Source organism: Mustela lutreola, chromosome 15 (assembly GCF_030435805.1).
Source record: "Mustela lutreola isolate mMusLut2 chromosome 15, mMusLut2.pri, whole genome shotgun sequence".
Taxonomy (NCBI): Eukaryota; Metazoa; Chordata; class Mammalia; order Carnivora; family Mustelidae; genus Mustela; species Mustela lutreola.
In genome coordinates, this window is record NC_081304.1 from 24,520,684 (window position 1) to 24,543,896 (window position 23,213).

The 23,213-nt window shown below is 51.4% G+C and overlaps 1 protein-coding gene and 1 pseudogene across 4 annotated transcripts in view; one reads left to right on the plus strand and one right to left on the minus strand.

Moving 5' to 3' along the window:
- The window catches only part of IGF2BP1 (insulin like growth factor 2 mRNA binding protein 1), a 42,056-nt gene extending 20,629 nt beyond the window's left edge, over positions 1 to 21,427 (plus strand). For 2 of the 4 annotated variants that reach the window (XM_059148176.1, XM_059148175.1), the window contains exons 3-15: positions 4,461 to 4,509; positions 5,046 to 5,097; positions 8,379 to 8,442; positions 10,506 to 10,787; positions 11,835 to 11,969; positions 13,430 to 13,552; positions 14,309 to 14,444; positions 15,977 to 16,099; positions 16,426 to 16,542; positions 17,367 to 17,441; positions 19,183 to 19,314; positions 19,569 to 19,682; positions 21,156 to 21,427. In XM_059148176.1, coding sequence (XP_059004159.1) covers positions 4,461 to 4,509; positions 5,046 to 5,097; positions 8,379 to 8,442; positions 10,506 to 10,787; positions 11,835 to 11,969; positions 13,430 to 13,552; positions 14,309 to 14,444; positions 15,977 to 16,099; positions 16,426 to 16,542; positions 17,367 to 17,441; positions 19,183 to 19,314; positions 19,569 to 19,682; positions 21,156 to 21,248 — 1,495 coding nt within the window. In that variant the 3' untranslated portion in view covers positions 21,249 to 21,427. Of the gene's footprint in view, positions 1 to 4,460; positions 4,510 to 5,045; positions 5,098 to 8,378; positions 8,443 to 10,505; positions 10,788 to 11,834; positions 11,970 to 13,429; positions 13,553 to 14,308; positions 14,445 to 15,976; positions 16,100 to 16,422; positions 16,543 to 17,366; positions 17,442 to 19,182; positions 19,315 to 19,568; positions 19,683 to 21,155 lie in introns of all 4 variants that reach the window. The other 2 variants (XM_059148174.1, XM_059148177.1) reach the window with 2 other exon arrangements.
- Positions 12,342 to 12,855, minus strand: LOC131815962 (large ribosomal subunit protein eL21-like; annotated as a pseudogene).
- Positions 21,428 to 23,213: the final 1,786 nt, after the last annotated feature.

Below are 23,213 nucleotides of genomic sequence, written 5' to 3' on the forward strand. Positions count from 1 at the left end.
ACACTGGGCATGGAGCCTACTTAAAAAAATAAGAACTTACAAAGTCATGGATTTTAATTAACAGTGTTATCCAGTATCTAAGCGGTGTTCAATATGCGGTATAGAATCACTTCACCCACTTAAGGGAGAAGTTAAAATGAGCTTATGGAATTACAGGTGGGACATTTCGATTTATTGGAGAATAGTACCCGCTTAGCCAGGCCCGCTGTTCACTATGTTGTATGAAATTTTTTTTTAAAGATCTTATTTATTTATTGACAGGGAGCGGGGAGGGAGAAGCAGGCTTCGTGGTGATCAGAGGTCATGACCTGAGCCAAAGGCAAGTGCTCAATGACTGAGCCACCCAGGCACCCCTGTTGTATGAATTCTGAATATTTTTTTCTTTAAAGATTTTTAAAAATTATTTTATTAGGGAGAGTTTATAACTGAGAGCACAAGCAGGGGGAGCAGCAGAGACAAAAGGGAGAAGCAGACTCCCCACTGAGCAGAGCCCAACTTGGGGTTCAGTTCCAGGATCCTGAGATCATGACCTGAGCCGAAGGCAACTGCTTGACCGGCTGAGCCACCCAGGCGCCCCAGATTCTGAATATTTTTGGTTGTCCTTTGGCCAGACTTGGCTAAGTTTTGGCAGAGGCTTTTTGTCTCCTTTTTTCCATCAAAACAGCAGCATGGGACAGCACACAGAGTCTGGAATCAGACAAGATTTGAGTTCCAAGCCTGACTAGGCTTTTAGTAGTAGCTTTGTGCTTGGCAGAAATACTCACTCTCCATTCTCAGGGTCCTGGTCTGTAAAATGGAGCCATGGACCCCACCCTCACGGGTAATGAGGGTCTTCTAGCAAGTGATGAATTTCAGCTTGGCGTCTTTTAAGCATTCCTTAAATGCTGGCCCTTCCCTAATTGACTTGTTTTCCTTCCCAGTCTAAGTCAGTGACACTTCTCTGAAAAGGTGAAAAGGATGAGAACTTCCTTCCCAGGGAGAACTCCCAACCACATCCTTTTCCGGGTGTCCGGTTCCTGTGCTTTCGGAAATTCTTGGTTTTGCTCCTTAACTCCTTACGCAGTTGCATGGGTGCTCTCTCCCTCTGTTCTCTGCTGAAATCTTCCCCAGGGCTTGAGAAAAATGGTCACTTGGTCTCTGTGGCTTTCATGGCCCCCCACCCCACCCCCACTCCCTCCTCCCCCAGCATTGGAGAGGTGGGTCCCCTGTGGTTCCTCTGTCCTGGGAGCCGCCCCAGGGCTTGGTAACTTGCCCTTCAGGTCAAGGCAAGCAAAGAGGTCAGAAGCCACAGGGCGTTGGCACCCAGGGAAGGAATTAGGTTGGTGAAACCATTGCCTTCGTTGCCAGGGGCTATCACGCAACAGATTTATCAGCTCCTGGGTGCTGGGGTGTGCTTCGTGAACCTCTAGGTATTCTCTTGCTTTTTCTGAATGAGGGGTGTTGGGGTTTGGGCCCTCCAGGCTCCGCTCAGAGTAGAGGGCCCTATTACCTGGAGGGCAGAGGTACTGCTCAGCGCTAGTGGAGGCTGGTGCACTGGAGTGTGGAGTGGGGCCCTGGGCCGTGCCAGGACCCTTTAGTCGTTGGGGGAGGCAGGGGACTGGGACTGGAGGCGCTGGTATTTCCCACTGTTGCCCCAGCAGTGACGTCTAAATATTGTAACGACTGCGTTAATTGTTGCGCAGTGAGAGTGCTCCTGGCCAGCCCTTCCTCCCTGTCTCCCTCCATGCTTGTCTGGATGCCTGTGGGCTCCTGAGGACCGGGCCAGGGATTGAGCGTCCACTCCCACAAAAGGAACCCCCATTCGCACAGCTTATCTCTGGAAGTCCTCACAAAAGCCCTGTCCGATTCCACAGGAGGAAACGATGGTACGAGCCGTCAAATGCCATGGCTTCTCTCTGGACCCCCAAACCCTCCGTATACCACTCTGGCCCAGCTTGCTTCTGGCCTTCCATAGTTTGTGGGGCAGAGGAGTTCACCGGGGGTCCTGGGAGGGCAGGACTGGGTACAGTTCCCAACATCGCCCCACGTGCTTTGGGCCTGAAAGAAATTAGGTAGCACCATCAGTAATAGAAACCAGGCCAAGCGCTTAAAAGACAAAGGGTCTTCCGTGGCTTCTGTAGTGTGTGTGTGTGTCTCGGTTGGGGGCTTGCGGGGAGGTTTGGGGGCCTGAAAGATTGGGTGTGTGTGTCCTAGAGGGGTGGGTGCCTCTCTGCCTCTTGGGGGTGGGAGGGGGCTGCCCGGAGGTCTTTTCTTTCATTGGTTGTGTGGCCCTGCCCTCCTCCCCCTCCTTCTCCTGGAACATTCCAGACATTCCAGACTGCCATTGCTTTCAGGATATGGATTAAAACCCCAAACCAAGATTTGATTTCCTCACCCCATCCCCTCCCCAACTCTTCCCTACCTTGGAAAGAAAAGTCCCTAAACCTAGGAGTTTGAAGGAGGAGGAGGGTATTTCTGACCTTCAACCAGAGATTCCACTAAGGGACCATCTTGAAAGAGCCATCTTCACACTGAGCTCCCGCACAGTGGTGACTGTAGGCCCTTTCTGGTCTGAGCTCCCAGGCAGGCAGCCCCTGCCTTTTCATCTGCAAAAGTTTGCTAGAGGGAAGGACTCCTGTCGTGGGGCATCAAGCGAGACCCGAGACCCGTGTCTTCAGTCTTCCAGTGTGTAACCATCTCTTCCGTAATTCTCCCTGCAGTTGAACTTCTGCTTTGAGGGTTTCTGCATTTTCTCTGCCTGTTTGGGCACAAAATGAGTGTTCTATGGGACATCATCCCTCACAAGGCCCCCTCTTTTGCCTTTGAATGGAATCAAAGAAGGTGGCCTGGTGTAGGATCTGAGGACCCGGAACTGGACACGGTTCTTACCCTTGCTGTCTTGCTCAGCAATGTAGTCTGATGACTTTAGATCGGGTTCATGAACCACCCAAGGTGAAGAGCCTTAAACCTGTAGATTCCCTTTAACACGGATCCTCCTTTTCCCTGCAGTCATTTTGTCCCAGGAAGAGATTTCCTTTGTGTATTTCATCAATAAAGACTTTTCCATGCTCAGAGCTACACAGCCTAGAAGGGATCTTGGAGACCCTTCAGTTTCCATTTGACCCTTTAAGGTCCCAGGGATGGAGTGAATGAATGGACCTAGGACAGAGCCCAGAGGGAAGCTTTTATGGTGAGAGCTTAGCATCCCTTCGTCCTGTGTTTTCAACACCCGTCTCCTCTAGCTTGGCAGGAGCTGACAAGGAAGGGCCCGGTAGGAACACTGAGGCCTGAAGCTTACTTGGCTTAGTCAGATGAAGACCCAGTCCGGTAGCTTAAGAGCTAGAACCGGATTTTCTGCTTCCCAGGTTCGTTTTCCCTCTTGCCGTTAGAATTTCATTGGACCATGTCCCTGAACTTAAGTTTGTGATCAAGGATATGCCAAGACATAAATGACAATTGACCAGTGAAGATCAAGTCAATTGAAATGTTAGTAAGCCCAGGGATTAGGGCATCGATTTGGGTAGTGAGCAGTTAATTGCCCTGGGAATCAACCTTGAACCTGAAAGCCTTCCTGGGGAAGATTACACTTTTAAGAGGTATTTGAAACATGGGAAGGAGATAAGAGAAGGCATCTGGAAGGAGGGAAGGTGGCGGTCCTGATGCCGTGTCCGTGTGTTTCCGCCTTAGTATTTTAGGAGCGGCTGTTACTACTCTTTAAGTACTTGAAGCCCTTTGCTAAGCTCTGATATTATCTAACATCACCTGAAACCACCCTGTGAATAGGTATTATCCCTGTTTTACAAAGAAAGGAAAGCGAGCCTCATAGAAGTGAAATAATTTTAAGATCAGTGCTCTTAAGTGGAACAGAGATTTAAATCCATACCTGCATCAGAAACACTGAGCTCTGCCGTACTACCAGTCTGCTGTCAGTTGTTTGCATGTATGTCTCTCCCAATAAATTGTGAGCACCTTGAGGCCAAGTACCTTGTCTCTTTTGTTTGTCACCGTGTTGCCAGTATCTAGAACAAAGTACAGCTTGAACTAGGCACAGTTAAATGGGTATCAGATTAATGAATGATGTCTCTGTAGCAGCTTCTGGATTCCTAGTCCCTGAAACGTTGACACCTCCGTGGGAGGTAAGAGGTGAAAATAGGTGGTTAGTGAAGGTAAGAGAGGGAGAGACCTGGGTGGAGGAACAAACAAAGCAGGTTTGGTTTGGGGTGGATTATGGTACCCTGATACCTTGGGCCTCTGATCTTAGTCTTCCTGTCAGTGGCTGCACTGATCATTTACCCTGGGAACGAGGCACCCTTCTCCCAGACCTTCTTTCCCAGAGGTTATCATTGTTGGATTCTCAGACTTCGGTGTTGAACAGGAGGTAGGGAGATAAAGACGCACACAGGGGTTAAACACTGCCAGGTCGTAGGTCCCTAAAGCATCCAGAGCTTCATGACCATTAATCCTGTTCCCTTTGATTTCAGGAGTCGGAAAATTCAGATTCGAAATATCCCACCCCAGCTCCGTTGGGAAGTAAGTGATTGGGGGCAACGCAAGACATGGGGAAGTGGAGACTGGAAAGGAAGTCCAGGCCAGTCTGAGTTGGCAGAGATGACTGGGGAATCCCCCACCCCTGCCCCGCCCCAGTGGTGTGGGGGTCTGCCAGGGATGCTAGTGCTGAAGGAGGTTGGTTGGGTCTCCTCCACAGCCTGGGACTCCCCAGGTTAGCCCTTTGGGCTTGTCCCTATGAGGAGAAGCATTGGGGAGGTGGGTAGGGTGTTCTCTGAGCCCCAGACTTAGGCCCCAGAGGCCCAAATCTCCTTCCAGAAAGGCCCTTGGGTGCCTTTTTGTTGTGCTCAAGTGCATTTCTGCGAAGATACCTCGACAAGTTACCAGCAGTATCAGTACCCTACAAAGAGTACGTCCAGCAGGTCATACTACGCAGTCCCCTCCTGAGGCTCTGCCTGTGCCCCCGTGCTCTGGGGTGATGGTGGCCGGTGGCCGGCTTCGTGAACAGTTCCTGGGATGCTCAGAGTAGCCTTCCTCTCCTCTTTCCTCCATGCCCCTAGGTGCTGGACAGCCTGCTTGCTCAGTACGGTACAGTGGAGAACTGCGAGCAAGGTAAGGGTACAGAGGCCATGGGCAGTGGGGAGGTGGGGGGGGCATGCTGGAGCAGTTTGGGGGATCTGCTCTGCTTCGTTTTCCATGACCACAACCACCTGGCATACCAAAAGCAGACAGACAGACAGAACATGGCATGAAGGGAGATACACACATGGGGGAGGTAGGCACGTCGGCCTGGCTTTGGCTGTGCTGCTTCTCTCTGGAGCGGGTTTCCCTGTTTAATGAGCAAAAATCACCCATTTCCTGCCTGGGGTCCCAGGCTCTTAGGGGTCAGTCACGGTAGAAAGAGAGGTCTGAAGAGTTGAGCAGTAGTATGGGCATGGAAATTGGCACTCAGCCCAAGTAAGTCTGCAGCTCCTGCATTTTTTTTTTTTTTAAAGATTTTATTTATTTATTTATTTGACAGAGAGAGAGAGAGCGCATAGGCAGAGAGAGTGGCAGGCAGAGGCAGAGGGAGAAGCAGGCTCCCTCCTGAGCAAGGAGCCGGATGTGGGACTTGATCCCAGGAGGCTGGGATCATGACCTGAGCCAAAGGCAGCCGCTTAACCAACTGAGCCACCCAGGTGTCCCAGCTCCTGCATTTTAAAAGCTTCATGATTCTTAATATTTGGCTGGAATAGTAATTGGTTATCTCTTTGCAGAAGCTCTGATGGTCTGCTACATGTCTGGTCAATTAAAAAAAAAGATTTTATTACTGGGTGCATGGCGATGGGCAGGGCGCAGTGTTTCAAGAGTGAGTTTAGTATTTCAGAAGAAATACTAAGAAGTCTGGGTCATACACTATTTGCTGAGATTTCTGAGGTTTCTCCATTGCTTCAAGTTATAAATAATTTTAAGAGGAAACGAGCAAAAATAAGGATGATTTTGGCTGGATGGATACAAGGTAGAGCTTGGCCATTCCGAGAAGATACAGTTGGAGTTTGTATTTCTCTGAGAAACGTAAAGAAATCACCCTGTTGAGATTTAAGCGCTTATCTCCATTTTCTATGGAAAGGCGCAATCTAGAAATCTCTATAGATTAAAATACCAGCCTGCGCAGAGGTAAAGTGCTGAGTCCATCAAGTGTGTTCTCCTGCTCTGATTCTGTAGGTTGCCTTTTTATCGTAAATGCTGGGACCCAGCTGGACACACGGATAACCATTGCCCCGTATGGCTTGCGCGTTAGACTAATGACTGAGTTACTCCTGGACAAACAGCCAGAATGACCGCTGGCTGGGAACCTCAGCGTGAGCTGCTCTGGGAGGGAGGTCCCGAGGCCCAGCTAGTTTACATCTGTCCACAGCTCACTGGGGAGCTCTAACACATCATATCAGGAGGGGAGACCAGCTCCCCGGAGAGAACAGAATAGGAAGTGTTTAATTTTGCTGGACAACAGAGAAAGTCTTTTCGTGTCACTTTCTAAGTGAGGTCCTTTCTGTCTACTCTGTTTGTTTATTTTTTAAAAGATTTTATTTATTTATTTGACGGACAGAGATCACAAGTAGGCAGAGAGGCAGGCAGAGAGAGAGAGAGGGGAAACAGGCGCCCTGCTGAGCAGAGAGCGGGGCTCGATCCCAGGCCCATGAGACCATGACCTGACCTGAAGGCAGAGGCTTAACCCACTGAGCCACCCAGGCACCCCCTGTCCACTCTATTTAAAATGCATCTCTGGGGCGCCTGGGTGGCTCAGTGGGTTAAGCCGCTGCCTTTGGCTCAGGTCATGATCTCAGGGTCCTGGGATCGAGTCCCGCATCGGGCTCTCTGCTCAGCGAGGAGCCTGCTTCCCTCTCTCTCTCTCTTTCTGCCTGCCTCTCCATCTAATTGTGATTTCTCTCTGTCAAATAAATAAATAAAATCTTTAAAAAAAAATGATAAAATGCATCTCTTCCCACCACCTCCTTTAACCTTGACTGACATTTCTCCATGGCGTTCATCAACTTCTGATAGGCTAGAGAATTTGCTTATTGTGCTTTGTGTTGTCTTCTCCCGCTAGAATGTAAGCTCCAAGAAGGCAGGGCCTTTGTCGGTTTCATTCATTATGGTGTTTCAGTTTAATGGGCAAGATTGTTCTTGTGGACTCTCCCTCATTCACCCCTGAGCTCGGGGAGCTCTGTGGATGAAGGCCAGAGGGGCTTAGAGTGGTCTCTGCTGAGCATTTGTTATCCTCGGGTGAGTGGGACAGAGGCTTGGTTTTTGTCACTGTCCTCCACCCCAGGGCTAAGCTGGCCCAGGGAACCCCGAATCAAAAGACAGACACAAGACAGGTTAATTTTACTAATTTAAAATAAGAAACATGCCCTCAGATCGCCTGGAATTCTGTTGTCCAGCCCAGTCTCTCCCTGTAGGAAAGAGTATATGGCAGAATCAAATGAATGAAGACCAAGAGGTTTCATGGTAAGAACAGAGGATTGGATGGGATTCATGGCAGGCACCATGAATTTATTTATGATGGATAGAATGTGCATTTTCACTGCCAAGAGGTGTGGAAGACGGTTTCACTGCCAAGAGGTGTGGAGGACGGAGTCAGGAAATTGCCACCCCTCAGTTCCCTAGTAGCTACTCCTCTTAGCCCGTTTAGCTTAGTTTATGATAGCTTACTTGTGGTCTGTCTGTCCTTGAGGATGGTCTGCAGTGGAAGTGGGTCTTTTTGCCATATGCTTACAGACCATGTTTGCCATGTTTGCTTCCGTAAATTGCTGATCTTACTGTGTGTGGATTTTTTTATTTTTTAAAGATTTTATTCATTTATTTGACAGAGGTCACAAGTAGGCAGAGAGGCAGGCAGAGAGGGGGAAGCAGGCTTCCCGCTGAGCAGAGAGCCCGATGTGGGGCTCAATCCCAGGACGCTGGGATCATGACCTGAGCCAAAAGCAGAGGCTTTAACCCATTGAGCCATCCAGGCGCCGATGTGTGTGGATTTTTGACAAAGTTTAACTTCCCAAGAATAAACGGGAAATCCCAGACCCGGTGTGTGTGCTCTCCCTGCTGCCTAACTGCTGTGCTGACCGCACCATTTGGTTGCCCAGTGTGGGGTCGGGGGCTGGGAGGTGCTGGCCAGGGGGAAATTTAGAGGAAGACAGGGATGGGAAAATGAAAAAAGGTTAATTTGAATTTTCTAGTTCTGGAGAGACTGGCCTCTCCAGAGGGTGGGTAGCTTGCCTTGTCTTTCAGGTCTTTCCTTCTTTCAACACATTCAATGTCTTCTAACCTGGAAGGATGAGCTTTTGACACTTTGAAGTTCATTGGTGGCATCTCCGGATTGCGTTGCTCTAACCTTGGACTCTGTTTTGCTCCCCCAGTGAACACCGAGAGTGAGACGGCCGTGGTGAATGTCACCTATTCCAACCGGGAACAGACCAGGCAGTGAGTGGGCTGGAAAGTGGGGTGGGGAGGGTCTTCATGGGGCACCTGGAGGCAGGCAAGAGTGCCTGCTTGGGTTCTGTTATGGTGACAGCCAGTCACAGACTTTTTTTGGTTCACGGGTCTCAAGGGTTCAGAAACTCATCAGGGTTGATAGCAAATCATGGACGGGAAAGGACCCAGAGAGACCTTCGCAGGAAAGGTGGGAAATCCTCTTGGAGAAAAGGTGGGCTTTCTTTGGGATGTCTAGTTGCCCTGGCAGGGTCCTTTGCCGTGTTGACGGCGCCATCTAGTGGTAATGAGGAGGAACTGCGGGATTCACAGAAGGGATTTGTTCGTGTTCTGATGTGGCAGGGATGGGGGGGGTGGCGGGGGTGGGGGGTGGGCGGGGCGGGGGGTGGCCAGACATTTTCTTGCGGGTGATGCCGCGAGCCCAGTTTCTGCTCTTGAAGGGTCCTGTTCGTCCGGTCACACGCATGCTTTCTAGCTCCTTAAGACCTTTGGTTGAGCAGTTACACTTCTCACCTGCTGGTACTGACGGACTTGTACAGTCTGTGCATTTACTTGTTCATATCTGACCTGTTAACGGGCTTTTTGCAACATTGGGCTTTTGACAGCTTTCCTGTTCCTTCAGCATGCTGCCTCTAGCCTGCTGGTGGTACATGGATTCCACCGCTTCCTCAAATCCTATTTTCTTTTGTTTTTCTTTATTTTGTTTTAAAGTTTATTTTATTTATTTTATTTTTTATTTATTTGACACAGAGAGATCACAAGTAGGCAGAGAGGCAGGCGGCGGGGGTGGGAAGCAGGCTCCCTGCTGAACAGAGAGCCCGATTCGGGGCTCAATCCCAAGACTCGGAGATCATGACCCGAGCCGAAGGTAGAGGCTTAACCCACTGAGCCACCCAGGCACCCCTTAAAGTTTATTTTTAAGTTATTTCTACACCCAACATGGTACTTGAATGCAGGATCCCGAGATCAAGAGTTAGCACACTCTACTGACTGAACCTGCCAGGAGCTCTGCCCGCTTTTTTTTTTTTTTTAATTTAACAGAGACCACAAATAGGCAGAGAGAGGGAGGGAAGCAGGCTCCCCGCTGAGCCGAGAGCCGGACATGGAGCTCTATCCCAGGACCTTGGGATCATGACCCGAGCCAAAGGCAGAGGCTTAACCCCCTGAGCCACCCAGGTGCCCCATGCCTGCATTTTTTTTTAAGTGGCTCTTGAGCTCAGAATTTTCTGGACGTCCCTGTTGCCTCTTCCTTAGCCTGGCTCTAAAGGTCATGTCAACCCCGGCTGACTCCCCACGGCCTGTTGCTGCCTGGTTAACATTTCTGACCTGCATCGGCTGCTGTGGGATGGGAGGAAGCTTGATTTTTCAGACATTCCAGATAGCTTTAACTCCAACTTCCAGACTGTAAGCAGGATGTTCGGTCTCCAGCTCCCCCACCCCTCAAGCAACAGTTTCCTCTGATATGGAAGGTGCCAGGCTCAGACTCAACAGGTGTAAAAACAAATCTCTTCTTTCTTTTTTTTTTTTTCCTTAAAGATTTTATTTATTTATTTGACAGAGAGAGAGAGATCACAAATAGGCAGAGAGACAGACAGAGAGAGAGATGAGGAGAAGCAGGCTCCCTGCTGAGCAGAGAGCCCTATGCGGGACTCGATCCCCGGCCCCTGGGATCATGACCTGAGCCGAAGGCAGAGGCTTAACCCACTGAGCCACCCAGGCGCCCCAAAGTCTCTTCTTTCATCATGTGTTTATTATATTTATTTACTTACCGCGAATCGCATGTGGTTCTTAGAGTAACCTGTGATACGTAGTTCTGGCTGGAACTAATCCAATTCGAAATTCATTGAGAATAAATTATTTAGGTTTCCCTTTGATGCTTTCAGCCATTTAGACTGGACAATTCTCTGAGGTGGAGGTGGGAGTGGTGGGTAGGTGGTCATCTCCCTTGCTTTCAGTGTGTTCCAAGTTGTACCCCAGAGGGCTTCACACACGGAGGGCCTTTGGTGTGATTGGCATGGACTGGAAAGACCAGTAGATTCTCCCTCTGTCCTCAGAGCTATCATGAAGCTGAATGGCCACCAGCTGGAGAACCACGCCTTGAAGGTCTCCTACATTCCTGACGAGCAGATAGCACAGGGTCCTGAGAATGGGCGTCGAGGCGGCTTTGGCTCTCGGGGTCAGCCCCGCCAGGGCTCCCCTGTGGCAGCGGGGGCCCCAGCCAAGCAGCAGCAAGTGGATATCCCCCTGCGGCTCCTGGTGCCCACCCAGTATGTGGGTGCCATCATCGGCAAGGAGGGGGCCACCATACGAAACATCACGAAACAGACCCAGTCCAAGTGAGTTTTGGCTGCGGGGCTGTGGGAGCTGGGGTGCCTCCTGGTTGTACACTGGGCATGTCTCAGTATACACCTTTCAGGAAATGTTTCCTGGAATGTGTTCCCTTTTCATTGGGGAAGGGGGATGGTCACTGCTCCAATTTCAGCCTCCTGGAAAGGTGGGGCTGTTGGGGAGGTTGAATGGACCTGGGGTATGCCATTTGCTGGCAGTGGCTGGGCCACACCATTATTAGTAGGAGGCATTCTAGAATTTCTTGTAGGAAGTGTCCTCAGGCAGACCGAATCTGGGTGAGTCAGCCACAAAGTCTGCTGGTGGCCCCTGGGATGGGCAGCCTGGCCAAAGCCAGCCCTCAGTGATAGGTCACCATCCTGCCCCATCTCCTGTTCCACCACTGCTACCCCTCTAATCTCTTTTTAAAAACTGGACTTTTTTTCTTTTTTAAAGATTGTATTAATTTATTTGTCAGCACGAATAGGCAGAGAAGCAGGCAGAGGCAGAGAGAGAAGCAGGGAGCAAGGAGCCTGATGTAGGACTAGATCCCAGGACCCTGGGCTCATGACCCGAGCCGAAGGCAGCCGCTCAACTGACTGAGCCACCAAGGCATCCCAGACTTTCTTTTTTTTTTTTAATTTGCATATTCTTGACCCCTCTTTTCTAATCTTTATAGCTGATCAGGGTACTCTGGAAAAGAACAGGTCACATCATGTCCTTATTCCAAATGCATCCTTAATTATTTACTTTTAATTTGGAACAGTGTGCCTTCCCTTTATAGTTGTTTCACGGGGGGCAGGAAATGCAGCTTCAGACCTGTGGGCTGCTGATTGCCAGCCCTGTGTTCCCATGCCAGACGCCACTGCCGTTCCTCACTCATTCAGTGGGCTGGCCCAGGTTCCCCTGAACCTTTCTCTGCCCTTCCCACTTCTGCCCTTGAACTTGTTCTAAGAGCCGTTTCTGGACTTTGGGTTGAGGAGAGTTGGCCAGGAGGGTGAAGAAGACTCCGGGTTTCACCGGGGACCCCTAACCATCCTTGACCTTGTGGTCCTCAGGATAGACGTGCACAGGAAAGAGAACGCAGGTGCTGCGGAGAAGGCCATCAGCGTCCACTCGACCCCGGAGGGCTGCTCGTCTGCCTGTAAGATGATCTTGGAGATCATGCACAAGGAAGCCAAGGACACCAAAACGTAAGGCTTTCACTCAGCTTTTCTCAGGAGGAGGGGATGGCCGCCCTCCTCTGCTCTGACACACTTTATTCGCAAGAATATGGAGATAGAGAGGAGACAAGACATAAACTGAAACATGAGGTCCTTTTTCCTACAAGTTACACCCGTGTACCCTTTTAGCGATTCTGTGCATTTACAGGCGTGTGTGCGCGCGTTGGTCCACGGACGTACGTATGCACAGGTGTGTGTGGGCCCTTGTACGTGTTCCAGCACAAATAGGACCATAGTGAACGTGTTCTGTCGTTCGCTTTTTTCCCATTTATGGATCAGCAGTTAATCACCCGCCTCATTCTTTCTAACGCAGCATGGAATTCTGTGGTGTGGCTTTTTTTTTTTTTTTTCTTTTTTTGAGGTCTTTTATTTTCTTTTTATTTATCATGCCATAAATTCATAGGGAATGGGTTCCAGCAGTTCGGGCTCTTTTCCATTGGTTCTCACGAAATGTGCTTCTCTGGCGCGTCAGCTGAACTCAAGTACCTTTCTCTTTGGCTTCCTTCTTTTTCTGATCATTTTCCTTGACACGCTTCAGGAAGCTACCTCGGCTCTTTGAATGTTTAATATGCTCAATGCGGACATTAATTCTCTTGGCAAGAATCTTGCCCTTAACTTGTTTGTTTACAACAATACCAACAGCATGCTGAGTAACATTGTAGACTCTTCCAGTTTTGCCATGGTAACATTTGTGGGGCATTCTCTTTGGAACAGTGCCCATTCCCTTGATGTCCACAACATCACCTTTCTTGTAGATTTGCATGTATGTGGCCAAAGGCACAACCCCATGTTTTCTAAAAGGCCTAGAGAACATGTACCGGGTACCTCTCCTCTTTCCCTTTGTGTTAGTCATTTTGGCAAATTACTGGAAGATGGCGGTTCCGGCCGAAAGGGCTGTGGGGTGGCTATTTTATAGTAAACAGTTGAATGAGTATTAATATGCACGTGCCCCTGAAATGATCACCCCAATTAGGATAATGAGCACGGCCGTTGCTCTGGTAGTCCCTGTGCCCCTTGGTGGCTCGTCCGCGCTTCCCCATTTCTCTAGCACTAACTAAGCAACCACCAATTTGTTGATTTTCATAATCATTTCAAAAGTAGGTTTTTTTTTTTTTTTTTTAAGATTTTACTTATTTATTTGACAGAGATCACAAGTAGGCAAAGAGGCAGGCAGAGAGAGGAAGGGAAGCAGGCTCCCTACTGAGCAGAGAGCCCGATGTGGGGCTCAATCTCAGGACCCTGAGATCAGGACCTAAGCTGAAGGCAGAGGCTTAACCCACTGAACCACCCAGGTGCCCCTCAAAAGTAGTTTTGTGCCGTGGTTGGTTGGTCCTGGAAACCGTACGTCTGTAGTGGCGGGCTGACCGAGTCTCTGCGTGCCCCCCCCCCCCCCCCCGTTTAACAGCTCTTGTCTCTCCCTCCTTCCGAAGGGCTGACGAGGTTCCCCTGAAGATCCTGGCCCATAATAACTTTGTGGGGCGTCTCATTGGCAAGGAAGGGCGCAATCTGAAGAAAGTAGAGCAGGACACCGAGACGAAGATCACCATCTCCTCGTAAGGCTCCCAGTTACCTCTCTGTGAGGGGGCTGCTGGGGGGCGGCGGTGTGTCAGTAGTGAGCCTTAATACTGGGGCCGTAAGTTGGATGCAGTTTCTGCCCTAGGGAAGCAGGATCAGTGAAGTGGCAAAGACTGGTTATCTCTATGAGGGCTGGGGTTGCTGGAGCACATCCTTCCGTCCTCTGGGCTGCCCATCACGCCTGATGCCTGCATCTCGGAGAGCCTGCAGCAGGGTTGGGGGTGGGGCCGGGAGGGGGATGGCAGTCTCAGGCATGTTTGCCAGGCTGCAAGAAGCAGACCCACCCAGGCCCCACTCCTGAGGATTAAGTGTGTGCTCCCCTGTGTCCTGGCCCGCCCCTCCCGGGAGAACCGGAGCCAGGCAGACCAGTTACCTCTTAGGTGAGCACTGTGCCTCGGCATTTCATCCCAGACTCGCTCCGTTCTGAAAGCCTAGGAGATGGGTCGCCTAGAACCACTGGAGAAACCTCCAGTCCTGAGCGTCCTCTTTGCTTTACCGATGCTGAAAAGCGGTCTGTGATCGGGCTCCTCGCAAATCGGGGGGTTTCAGTCGGGTGTTCTCCTCTCCCTGTACCTGGCTTGCCCCCGCCCTGCCCCAGTGACAGACTGAAGGCCAGAGACACGGGGAGCTGTTTGCCGACAGGGACGCAACCTACAGGAGCTGTGTCTGGGGCTGGTGCCCAGCCGGGGGCCTCTCGCTGGTGGGAGGGTGACGCAGCCCTGCTGTCCCGCCAGGTTGCAGGACCTCACCCTCTATAATCCCGAGAGGACCATCACCGTGAAGGGTGCCATCGAGAACTGCTGCAGGGCCGAGCAGGAGATCATGAAGAAGGTTCGGGAGGCCTATGAGAACGACGTGGCCGCCATGAGTGTGAGTGCCCGGTGCCGCTGCTTCCCCTGACACTCTGGGCCTGCGGCACGGAAGAAGGGGTCCTGCACGTGGGATGGGCAGGCCACACACCTTTGGATTTCCAGTCCTCCAGATCTTTGAGGTTTAATGAATAGAGATTCTTGATCTGATTCCTGAGGTGTGGGTTGGGTTTCATCAGGGGCTTTGAGGTTTGTGGTCTTCCTATAAAATTGGTGTTGTGGGTCCTTCAGTGAGGAGAGGGACCATAATTTTTATCTCCTTTGTTTTTTAAGATTTTACTTATTTATTCCAGAGATAAAAGAGGGCAGGAGAGCCAGGGCAAGCAGGGGAAGAAGCAGTGAGAGGGGGGCAGGGACTAAGAAGATTCTGCATTGGGTGTGGATCCCAGTGTGGGGCTTGATCCCACAACCCTGAGATCATGACCTGAGCCAAAGTCCAGAGTTGTACGCTTAACATCTGAGCCAGCCAGGCACTCCTCATCTGATTTTTTAACTTTTTTTTTTTTTTTTTAAGGATTTTATTTATTTTTTCGACAGAGACACAGTGAGAGAGAGGGAACACAAGCAAGGGAGGTAGGAGAGGGAGAATAGGCCTCCTGCAGAGCAGAGAGCCCGATGTGGGGCTCCATCCCAGGGCCCTGGGATCATGACCCAAGCCGAAGGCATCCCTGATTTTTAAATTATTTTTATTTTTATTATTTTTTAAGATTTTACCTATTTATTTGACAGACAGATCACAAGTAGGCAGAGAAGCAGGCAGAGAGAGAGAGGAGGAAGCAGGCTCCCTGCCTAGCAGAGAGCCTGATGCGGGGCTTGATCCCAGAACCCTGGGATCATGACCTGAGCTGAAGGCAGAGGCTTTAACCCACTGAGCCACCCAGGCGCCCCGGCATCCCTGATTTTTTAAAATTAAGTTTTCATTCATTTGTTCATTTTTAAAGACTTTATTTTTGAGAATGAGGATGAGTGGCGGAGGGAGAGGGAGAAGCATGCTCCCTGCTTAGCAGAGAGCCTGATGTGGGACTTGATCCCAGGATCCCAGGATCATGACCTGAGCCAAAGGCAGACAGTCAACCGACTGAGCCACCCAGGTGTCCCTCAGCCGATTTTTTTAAAAGGAGAGTGAGCATGTGGGGTACAGGAAAACAGGTGAGCCCTGGAGGTCTAACGGAGATCTGTCCTTGCTGTGCCTTCTCATGGGAATTTTCCGGTGCAGGCAGGGTTAGTGGAATAAGGCACCAGGGAGGTGGGACATCTGAGGGTCTGGTTGACCCTTCTGGTTGGTGTTGCTGGTTCTTGATCCAGCGGTCATGTCCCATTGCTCACAGCCCCACGCCGTGTGTGTGTGTGTGTGTGTGTGTGTGTGTGTGTGTGTGCGCGCGCGCGTTCGAGAGCCAGAAGGGCAGGAATGCTTTGTGCAGAAGCACCCAGTTCTGCTGTGTTTGCACCCCCTCAACCCCAGCACTGCTCTGTGGGTTCAGCTGGGCCCTGCAGCACGAGCTGACCTCTTCCCTCCTCACCTTCCTTCCCCAGCTGCAGTCACATCTCATACCCGGCCTGAACCTGGCGGCCGTAGGTCTTTTTCCAGCTTCGTCCAGCGCGGTCCCGCCACCTCCCAGCAGCGTCACTGGGGCTGCTCCCTACAGCTCCTTTATGGTAGGTACAAGATTTCCTGACAGGGGGCCCTGTGGGGCCCTTCCACGGCCTCCCTTAGGTTCAAGTCCCCTGCAGGAGCCTGCAGAGAGGGAGGAGGGAAGGGAGGTCTGGGATGCCCCTCTTGTGCAGTGTTTCCAGCCATGTGCACTGGCCGCTGGCAGCACTGTCCCTTGTCCCTTTTGGCCCCGGGGAGAGCCCCGGCGCGGGTCGCCCATGTTGGCCGCCCAGTGTCTGGCTCCTTCTCTTTGAGGACGTTTGCCTGGGGGGTGGAAGGGCGCTAGGCCGTACCCTGCCCCCGGTGATAACACGCCCTGCCCCGGCAGCAGGCCCCGGAGCAGGAGACGGTGCAGGTGTTCATCCCAGCGCAGGCGGTGGGGGCCATCATCGGGAAGAAGGGACAGCACATCAAACAGCTCTCGCGCTTCGCCAGCGCCTCCATTAAGGTGACCTGCTCTGCCTCCTTCCAGGTCCTGGGAAGAGGGGAGCGCTCTGCTTCCACCCTGTCAGCCTTTCTTCCTGGATGCCCCATGGGGCCGCTCTTCGGTGGCTTCTTTCTCTGCTTGTCCCCGTCCCCTTTGCATTCGACCTTGCCCTGGGCCTTTGGGGCTCCCGGGCTCCCGGGGGAGGGAGCAGGCAGAGTTGCAGCTTGGGAGGAGAGCTTAGGTTCTGGCATGGACTGACGTGGGTTCAGCCCCCAGCCCTGGAGCCTCAGCCCCCGATCCCTTGTGACTGCAGTCCCAGTCCGAGCGCCACAAAGTGAGGCAGTCGGGGGTCCCCCGCTTGGCCAGTGCCTGGCGCTCAGTGGTTGCGGCAGGTGCCAGCTGTCTTTACGCCTTCCTTGGCCGGGGTCTGGTGCAGAGAGGAGACACAAGCTAAACAGCTAAGCTTCACAAGCCTAAATCCAGTAGTGTCGGTGGTCCTAAAGGACTTGGTCAGACACAGGGATTCTTTTCTGCCGGTGTGGTCCCTGCCCTCCTTGCCGTGGGCATTTTGTCTGTGCCCCCACTCTGAGCGGGACCCCACGGAAGCCTCCCCAGGGAGCTGATAGGGTGGGCGGTGGGGAGGCCCTGCTTAGGGACTGTCCCTGGCGCACACACAACACGCACACGTCCTTATCACATTTTTGGTGCAGGGGCAGTGCCCTTGGGCCTCAGGGTCTTTGTTCTTGCTTCTCCTGGCCCTCGGAAGTAGGTGGTGGAATTGAGGTGGTGGTGGGGAGCTCGGTGGAGGTAGGGGGCACCTCTTTGACCAGTTCTTTCCTTTCTAGATTGCTCCTCCTGAAACTCCTGATTCCAAAGTTCGTATGGTCATCATCACTGGACCCCCAGAAGCCCAATTTAAGGTTCTCATCTTTGTTTTTCTAAGGGAAGGAATCGAGGTTGGGTGGGAATGGAAATCTGCAGAACACCTTCATCTTTTCATTTCATTTTTATTTTAATTCATTTAGTTTTTATCTTTTTATTTTCATTTATTTATTTATTTATTTTTAAAGATTTTATTTATTTATTTGACAGACAGAGATCATAAGTAGGCAGAGAGGCAGGCAGAGAGAGAGAGAGAGGAGGAAGCAGGCTTCCCGCCGAGCAGAGAGCCCGATGTGGGGCTCCATCCCAGGACCCTGGGATCATGACCTGAGCTGAAGGCAGAGGCTTTAACCCACTGAGCCACCCAGGTGCCCCTATTCATTTAGTTTTTAAAGATTTTATTTATTTGACGGGTAGAGATCACAAGTAGCAGGCAGAGCGGGGGGCGGGTGGGTGGGCGGAAAGCAGGCTCCATGCTGAGCAGAGAGCCCGATACAAAGCTCTATCCCAGGACCTAGGATTATGACCTGAGCCAGAGGCAGAGGTTTAATCCACTGAGCACCCCCTGCTTTTTTAAAAAAGATTTTATTTATTTGACAGACAGAGATCACAAGCAGGCAGAGAGAGAGGAGGAAGTAGGCTTTCTGCTGAGCAGAGAGCCTGACGCGGGGCTCGATCTTAGGACGTTGAGATCATGACCTGAGCTGAAGGCAGAGGCTTAACCCACTGAGCCACCTAGGCGCCCCTACATAACACTTTATTTTAGTTTTTATTTATTTAAGTAACCCCTACACCTAGCGTGGGGCTTGCAGCCACAACCCTGAGAGGAAGAGTCTCCTGTCCGGCTGACTGAGCTAGCTGGGGGGACCCGAGGGCAGCACTGCGGTGCTGGCTGTCAGTTTGGCATCAGACTCCATTTCTGTTGACTTCTTTGCTCTTTACTTCTGAAGGTGAACAGAAGTCTGGGACAGAAGGAATGCTGAGGGCTTCTTTCTTGTGTCCGATTTCCCTTAGGAAGATCTTTGATGCCCAATTCCCTCCTCTCCTTTCTTTCTTTATGTCCTGCTGCTTTGCTGGGTCCCTGAACTGGTGGTCACAGAGTCAGAGAGCAACCCGTTGGCTCCTCCTGACCTAGGCAGGGCTAGAGAACCGGGGACACTCTAGAGGCTGTGGGGGCTGCCTGCTACTTGTGATCTCTACCCGTCAAATAAATAAAATCTTTAAAAACTAAATGAATAGGGGCACCTGGGTGGCTCAGTGGGTTAAAGCCTCTGCCTTCAGCTCAGGTCATGATCCCAGGGTCCTGGGATGGAGCCCCACATCGGGCTCTCTGCTCGGCGGGAAGCCTGCTTCCTCTCTCTGCCTGCCTCTCTGCCTACTTATGATCTCTGTCTGTCAAATAAATAAATAAAATCTTTAAAAATAAATAAATAAATAAATAAAAATAAAAAGATAAAAACCAGCAGCCTGTCCTCTGGCTGACTTGATCAGCTGCCTTGTTCATGATCCTCCCAGAGCCTGCAGGGGTTTGTAGCTTCTGAATTGTCCCTGGAAGTATGTGTTCAGCTACTGTACCCGGGCTCTCCAGCATTACAAGGAAGCAGAAGGAACAGGTCGCTGCTCATGGGCCATTTTCGCATCCCCTGGTGTAAATGGTTGAGCCGGGCCTGTGGGACGAAAGGGGATCCGGGTGCACCTTGGGGGCTCCGGTCGGGCGGTCCTTTGCTTTCCCTTCTGTCGTGTGGGGCCCGCTGGTTCATAAGGACCTCCTCCTCTCAGGCTCAGGGAAGAATCTATGGAAAACTCAAGGAGGAGAACTTCTTTGGTCCCAAGGAGGAAGTGAAGCTAGAGACCCACATCCGGGTGCCGGCGTCCGCTGCTGGCAGAGTCATTGGCAAAGGTGGCAAAACGGTGAGCCTGGAGGGCCAGGGATGGACGTGCTGCGTCGCAGTGCCCACACCGCACAGCTCTGCCCTGGCCTCCTCCTCCCCTACCCTGTAGGACCTGAGGACCCCCACTTGCTCCTTTACCTAATTCTCCTCCCTAGCCCGGCTCCCGGTCCTCCAGTTACCTGCTTGGGACTTGGCTTCTGCCCCTCCCTCCAGCCCCCTTCTGTGCTTTCCGGAAAGCACCCTAAGCTGCTCTCTGCCCTCCACCCCGCCCAGGTAAATGAGTTGCAGAATTTGACAGCGGCCGAGGTGGTGGTGCCAAGAGACCAGACTCCGGATGAGAATGACCAGGTCATCGTCAAGATCATTGGGCATTTTTATGCCAGCCAGGTACACAGGGCACTCCCCCGTCTTGTGCCAGTGCAGTCCCTTTGGCTTTCTTACAGTGACTACCTCCATCCCTGAGTCCGGTTCTGCTGTCCCATTCCAGAACTCCCCATCCCCACACCACTTCCGTGGGCCAGTCAGCACAGCCCCGCATTGGGACTGGAGTCTGGAAAGAGGGTGGATATTAGGTTCAAATGCTCTGAATCTCAAAAAGGCAGAAAAAGGTTGATTGGAAGGTAGTGGGGTTGCCCTGAAATCCTCTGGCGGTGGAACTGGAAGGGATATGGGGACTCCTGGACATGAGCCCTTCTGTTGAGAGAATAGGCAGCTTCCTAAGCTTGATGCTGCCTACACGGTCAAGGGCAGGACAGGAACCCAGAACCAGAACCCCAGTTCCCGGCTCTCGGTTCCCAGTGTGGTGTGGCCATGCAGCACCAGGAGAGGGGATTTGGAGGCAGAGGGCTTGGAGCTCAGACCCCATGTGGCCTTTCTGCTGTGTGGCCTGGGCTGAGAAACTTCCCATGGCAGTCCTCGGAGAACAAGAGCCATGATAGTATCCTAGATTCCTGCGTGCCTCTGATACATGGAGCACCGTTCCGTGTGGCTCACATATATGAGCTCACTTAATCCCCTGACAGCCTCATTGTACAGTGTGGTAGCGTGAAGGATAGATCCAAGGATGCACTGGGCCAGGATGTTCCCAGTGCCGACGGGGGCATCGGGGGTGCAGGGATGCATGCGTTTTTTGTGTGTTAGAATGAGAATCAGGGAAACCTTCTGTAAATCATCTGCGTGCGGCCGACTGCATGGGAAGTACGAGGATCCCAAGTCCACAGCCTTTCCCCCACCTCCACCACCTTTCTCTTGCACCAGGAAACTGAGCACTCTGTTTATGGAAGGAAGCAATTCTGGTCAGTGGTTAGGGGCGCCTCCTGTTCCATTTGGCTTCCCTGGCAGAGCTCTGTTCTTAGCGAAGCACCTTTGAGAGGGAAAGACTCTAAGAGACAGATCCTTGGGTCTTTTGTTCATTGCTTAGGTTTCACTGTTTGATTTGTAAATCCGTGTCTGGACAGGACTTCATCCCTTTGGCTGGAGATGTTCGCACACATAGCGGGGAGTCTGATTTGCGAGGTCTCCCGAATGATGACCCTCCGACCAGACACCCTCCTGGAAACCCCGGGAGTTCTGTTTGGGGTTCAGTAGCGTGTGTGGCAACTATTGTCAGTTTTTCAATTCTGGTGAATTGAGTTTGTATTCTGGCTCCCCCCACCCCACCTTCAGGCGTCCCCCTCTGCCCCCCCCCCCCCCACCAGGGGTGTTCAGGGCCCACGGGGAGGCAGAGAAACTTCGGGTCCCACTCACCCTCGCTCTTCCTGTTGCGCTTGTTGCCGGTGTCTAAGTCCTTACCTTTGGGGGCTCCTTTGGGGGATCCTCAAGGGGTTCTTCACTCTGGCCTCTTCTCTGGTTTTCCTGCAGATGGCACAGCGGAAGATACGAGACATCCTGGCCCAAGTTAAACAGCTGCACCAAAAGGGACAGAGTAACCAGGCCCAGGCACGGAGGAAGTGACCAGCCCCTCCCTGTCACATCGACTCAAGGACAACGGGCTGAAGTCGAGAGCGCGTTCTCCCCAGCAGGCCTGAGAATGAGTGGGAATCAGGGACACTTGGGCCGGGATGTAGATCAGGTTTGCCCACTTGCTTGAGAAAAGACGTTCCAGTGAGGAACCCTGATCCCTCGGCCCCACACGCCCAACCAATTGGCCCGACACTGCCCGCCCCTCAGGGTGTCACCATGGCGATTCTAGCTCAGGGTGCTTTTAAACGTGGATTGTTGAAGTAAGTTCTCCAGGTCCCACCGAGAGGGTGGGTCAGACCCCAGTGGGAAGAGAAATAAAATTTCCTTCAGGTTTTTTCAATCACTTAAGAGGGGTGTTTCAATCAGCCTCAAAGGATGGTTTGCTTCTCGACCCTAAAATCCTTCCAGCCTTCTCCTACTTGGTCCATTGATTAAAATACCTCTATTCTCATGCCCTGACATAGCCTGTTCCTGTACAGCCTTTTTCTATAGTCACACGGATTGTTTTATCTGTACTGCTACCAGAAAAAGTGGGAACCAGTGCACTGCTTTGCTTACGTTACTGATTCAAAGGAGAAGACACACCAGCATCTGTAGTCTAATTCCGCTCCTTCCCTAACCAACCGATAGGAACAGCAAGGAATAAAGAATGGGGGGGGAAATACGATTAAAATATATAGTAATCCACGTTTAAAAGGAGTGCCCTACGGCTGGTCTAGTTCAGATCACCGGGGTGAAAAATTGGCGTGATTAAAGTTTTCTCCACTCGGTCGGGACGTCCCCACCAAGATTCCCTGCCCCATTCGTGTCCTCCTCCCCATCTAGGTGCACATGGGTGGTACTGAATGCTCAGCGGGATAGGGGCTGACCATTGTACTATCCCTGATTCCCATCGTTCTCAGGCAGATTTTATATTTTTTTAAAGTCTATTTTAATGATTGGATATGAGCACTGGGAAGGGGACATGACACCCCTTGATAAAGTCTCAGTTCCATGGAGGACTTGAGTGGCCCCAAAGGCTGCCACTGTGCCCTCACTCCAGCCCATGTGCTCCTATAAGGGCTGGTTCCCAGAGGTAGGGGTTGTGGGGCACTCCCCCTCCACGGCACTGTTCCCTTGGTGGTGGTGGGATGTGGAACCCAACCCTGAGCTTCCAGTAAAGCTAAAGCCCATCATCTGGCATGTAGTACGAATATTCAGTACATTGGAGAGTATTTGCTTCTGTTTTTATCCTAGAGGCCTATTTAACCGATGGCTTCTGCCTCTGTGAATCATTGGCACGACAAGAGTTGTGCCTGAGACCAGAATTCAAAATACCAGCAGCGTTATGCACAAAGGGGTAAATAAGCTTAATTTATTGATTTACCAGGCTCAATAAGATCCTGTTGGAAGTTCAGCGCTTGTAGAAGACGGCAGCCATCAGTTAAATGAGGTTAGGCCTCCCCTCCGAATATACTGATTGTCAATGCATATTAGCCAGGTGGTGCACTTTAGCTACCTTGGACAATGCTATCAAGTGTGCTGGGAAGGGAGGAAGGCCTCTCTGCATGTGGAAGAGCCCATGCGTGGCCTCCCGTCCTTCCAACACTGCAACCACGACAGTAGTAATCACGAGACAACCATGACACGTGGGCGGAGTCAGTCAGGTAATGCTGTGCGCGAAGTAAACTACCTCAAGGTATGAAGTTACCTCAGCAATTACTTTCCTTTTTGTTCCCCCACCTTTTTTTTTTAACCTTTTTTTTTCTTTGCGGCTTGCTGATATTTTATATAAAAAAAGAAGAGCAAAGCAAAAGAGAAGCTGATAGTCTTGAATATTTTATTTTTTTAATGAAAAGAGAAAAACGAGAAAGTTATGTTTCTTAATTTCTTACAACATGAGCCAGTGTAAGCCTTTAGGATCTCTCTATGGAGAACAGGCCGTGTGGGAAAGGCCGCGGGGGCTGGCTCTTGGGG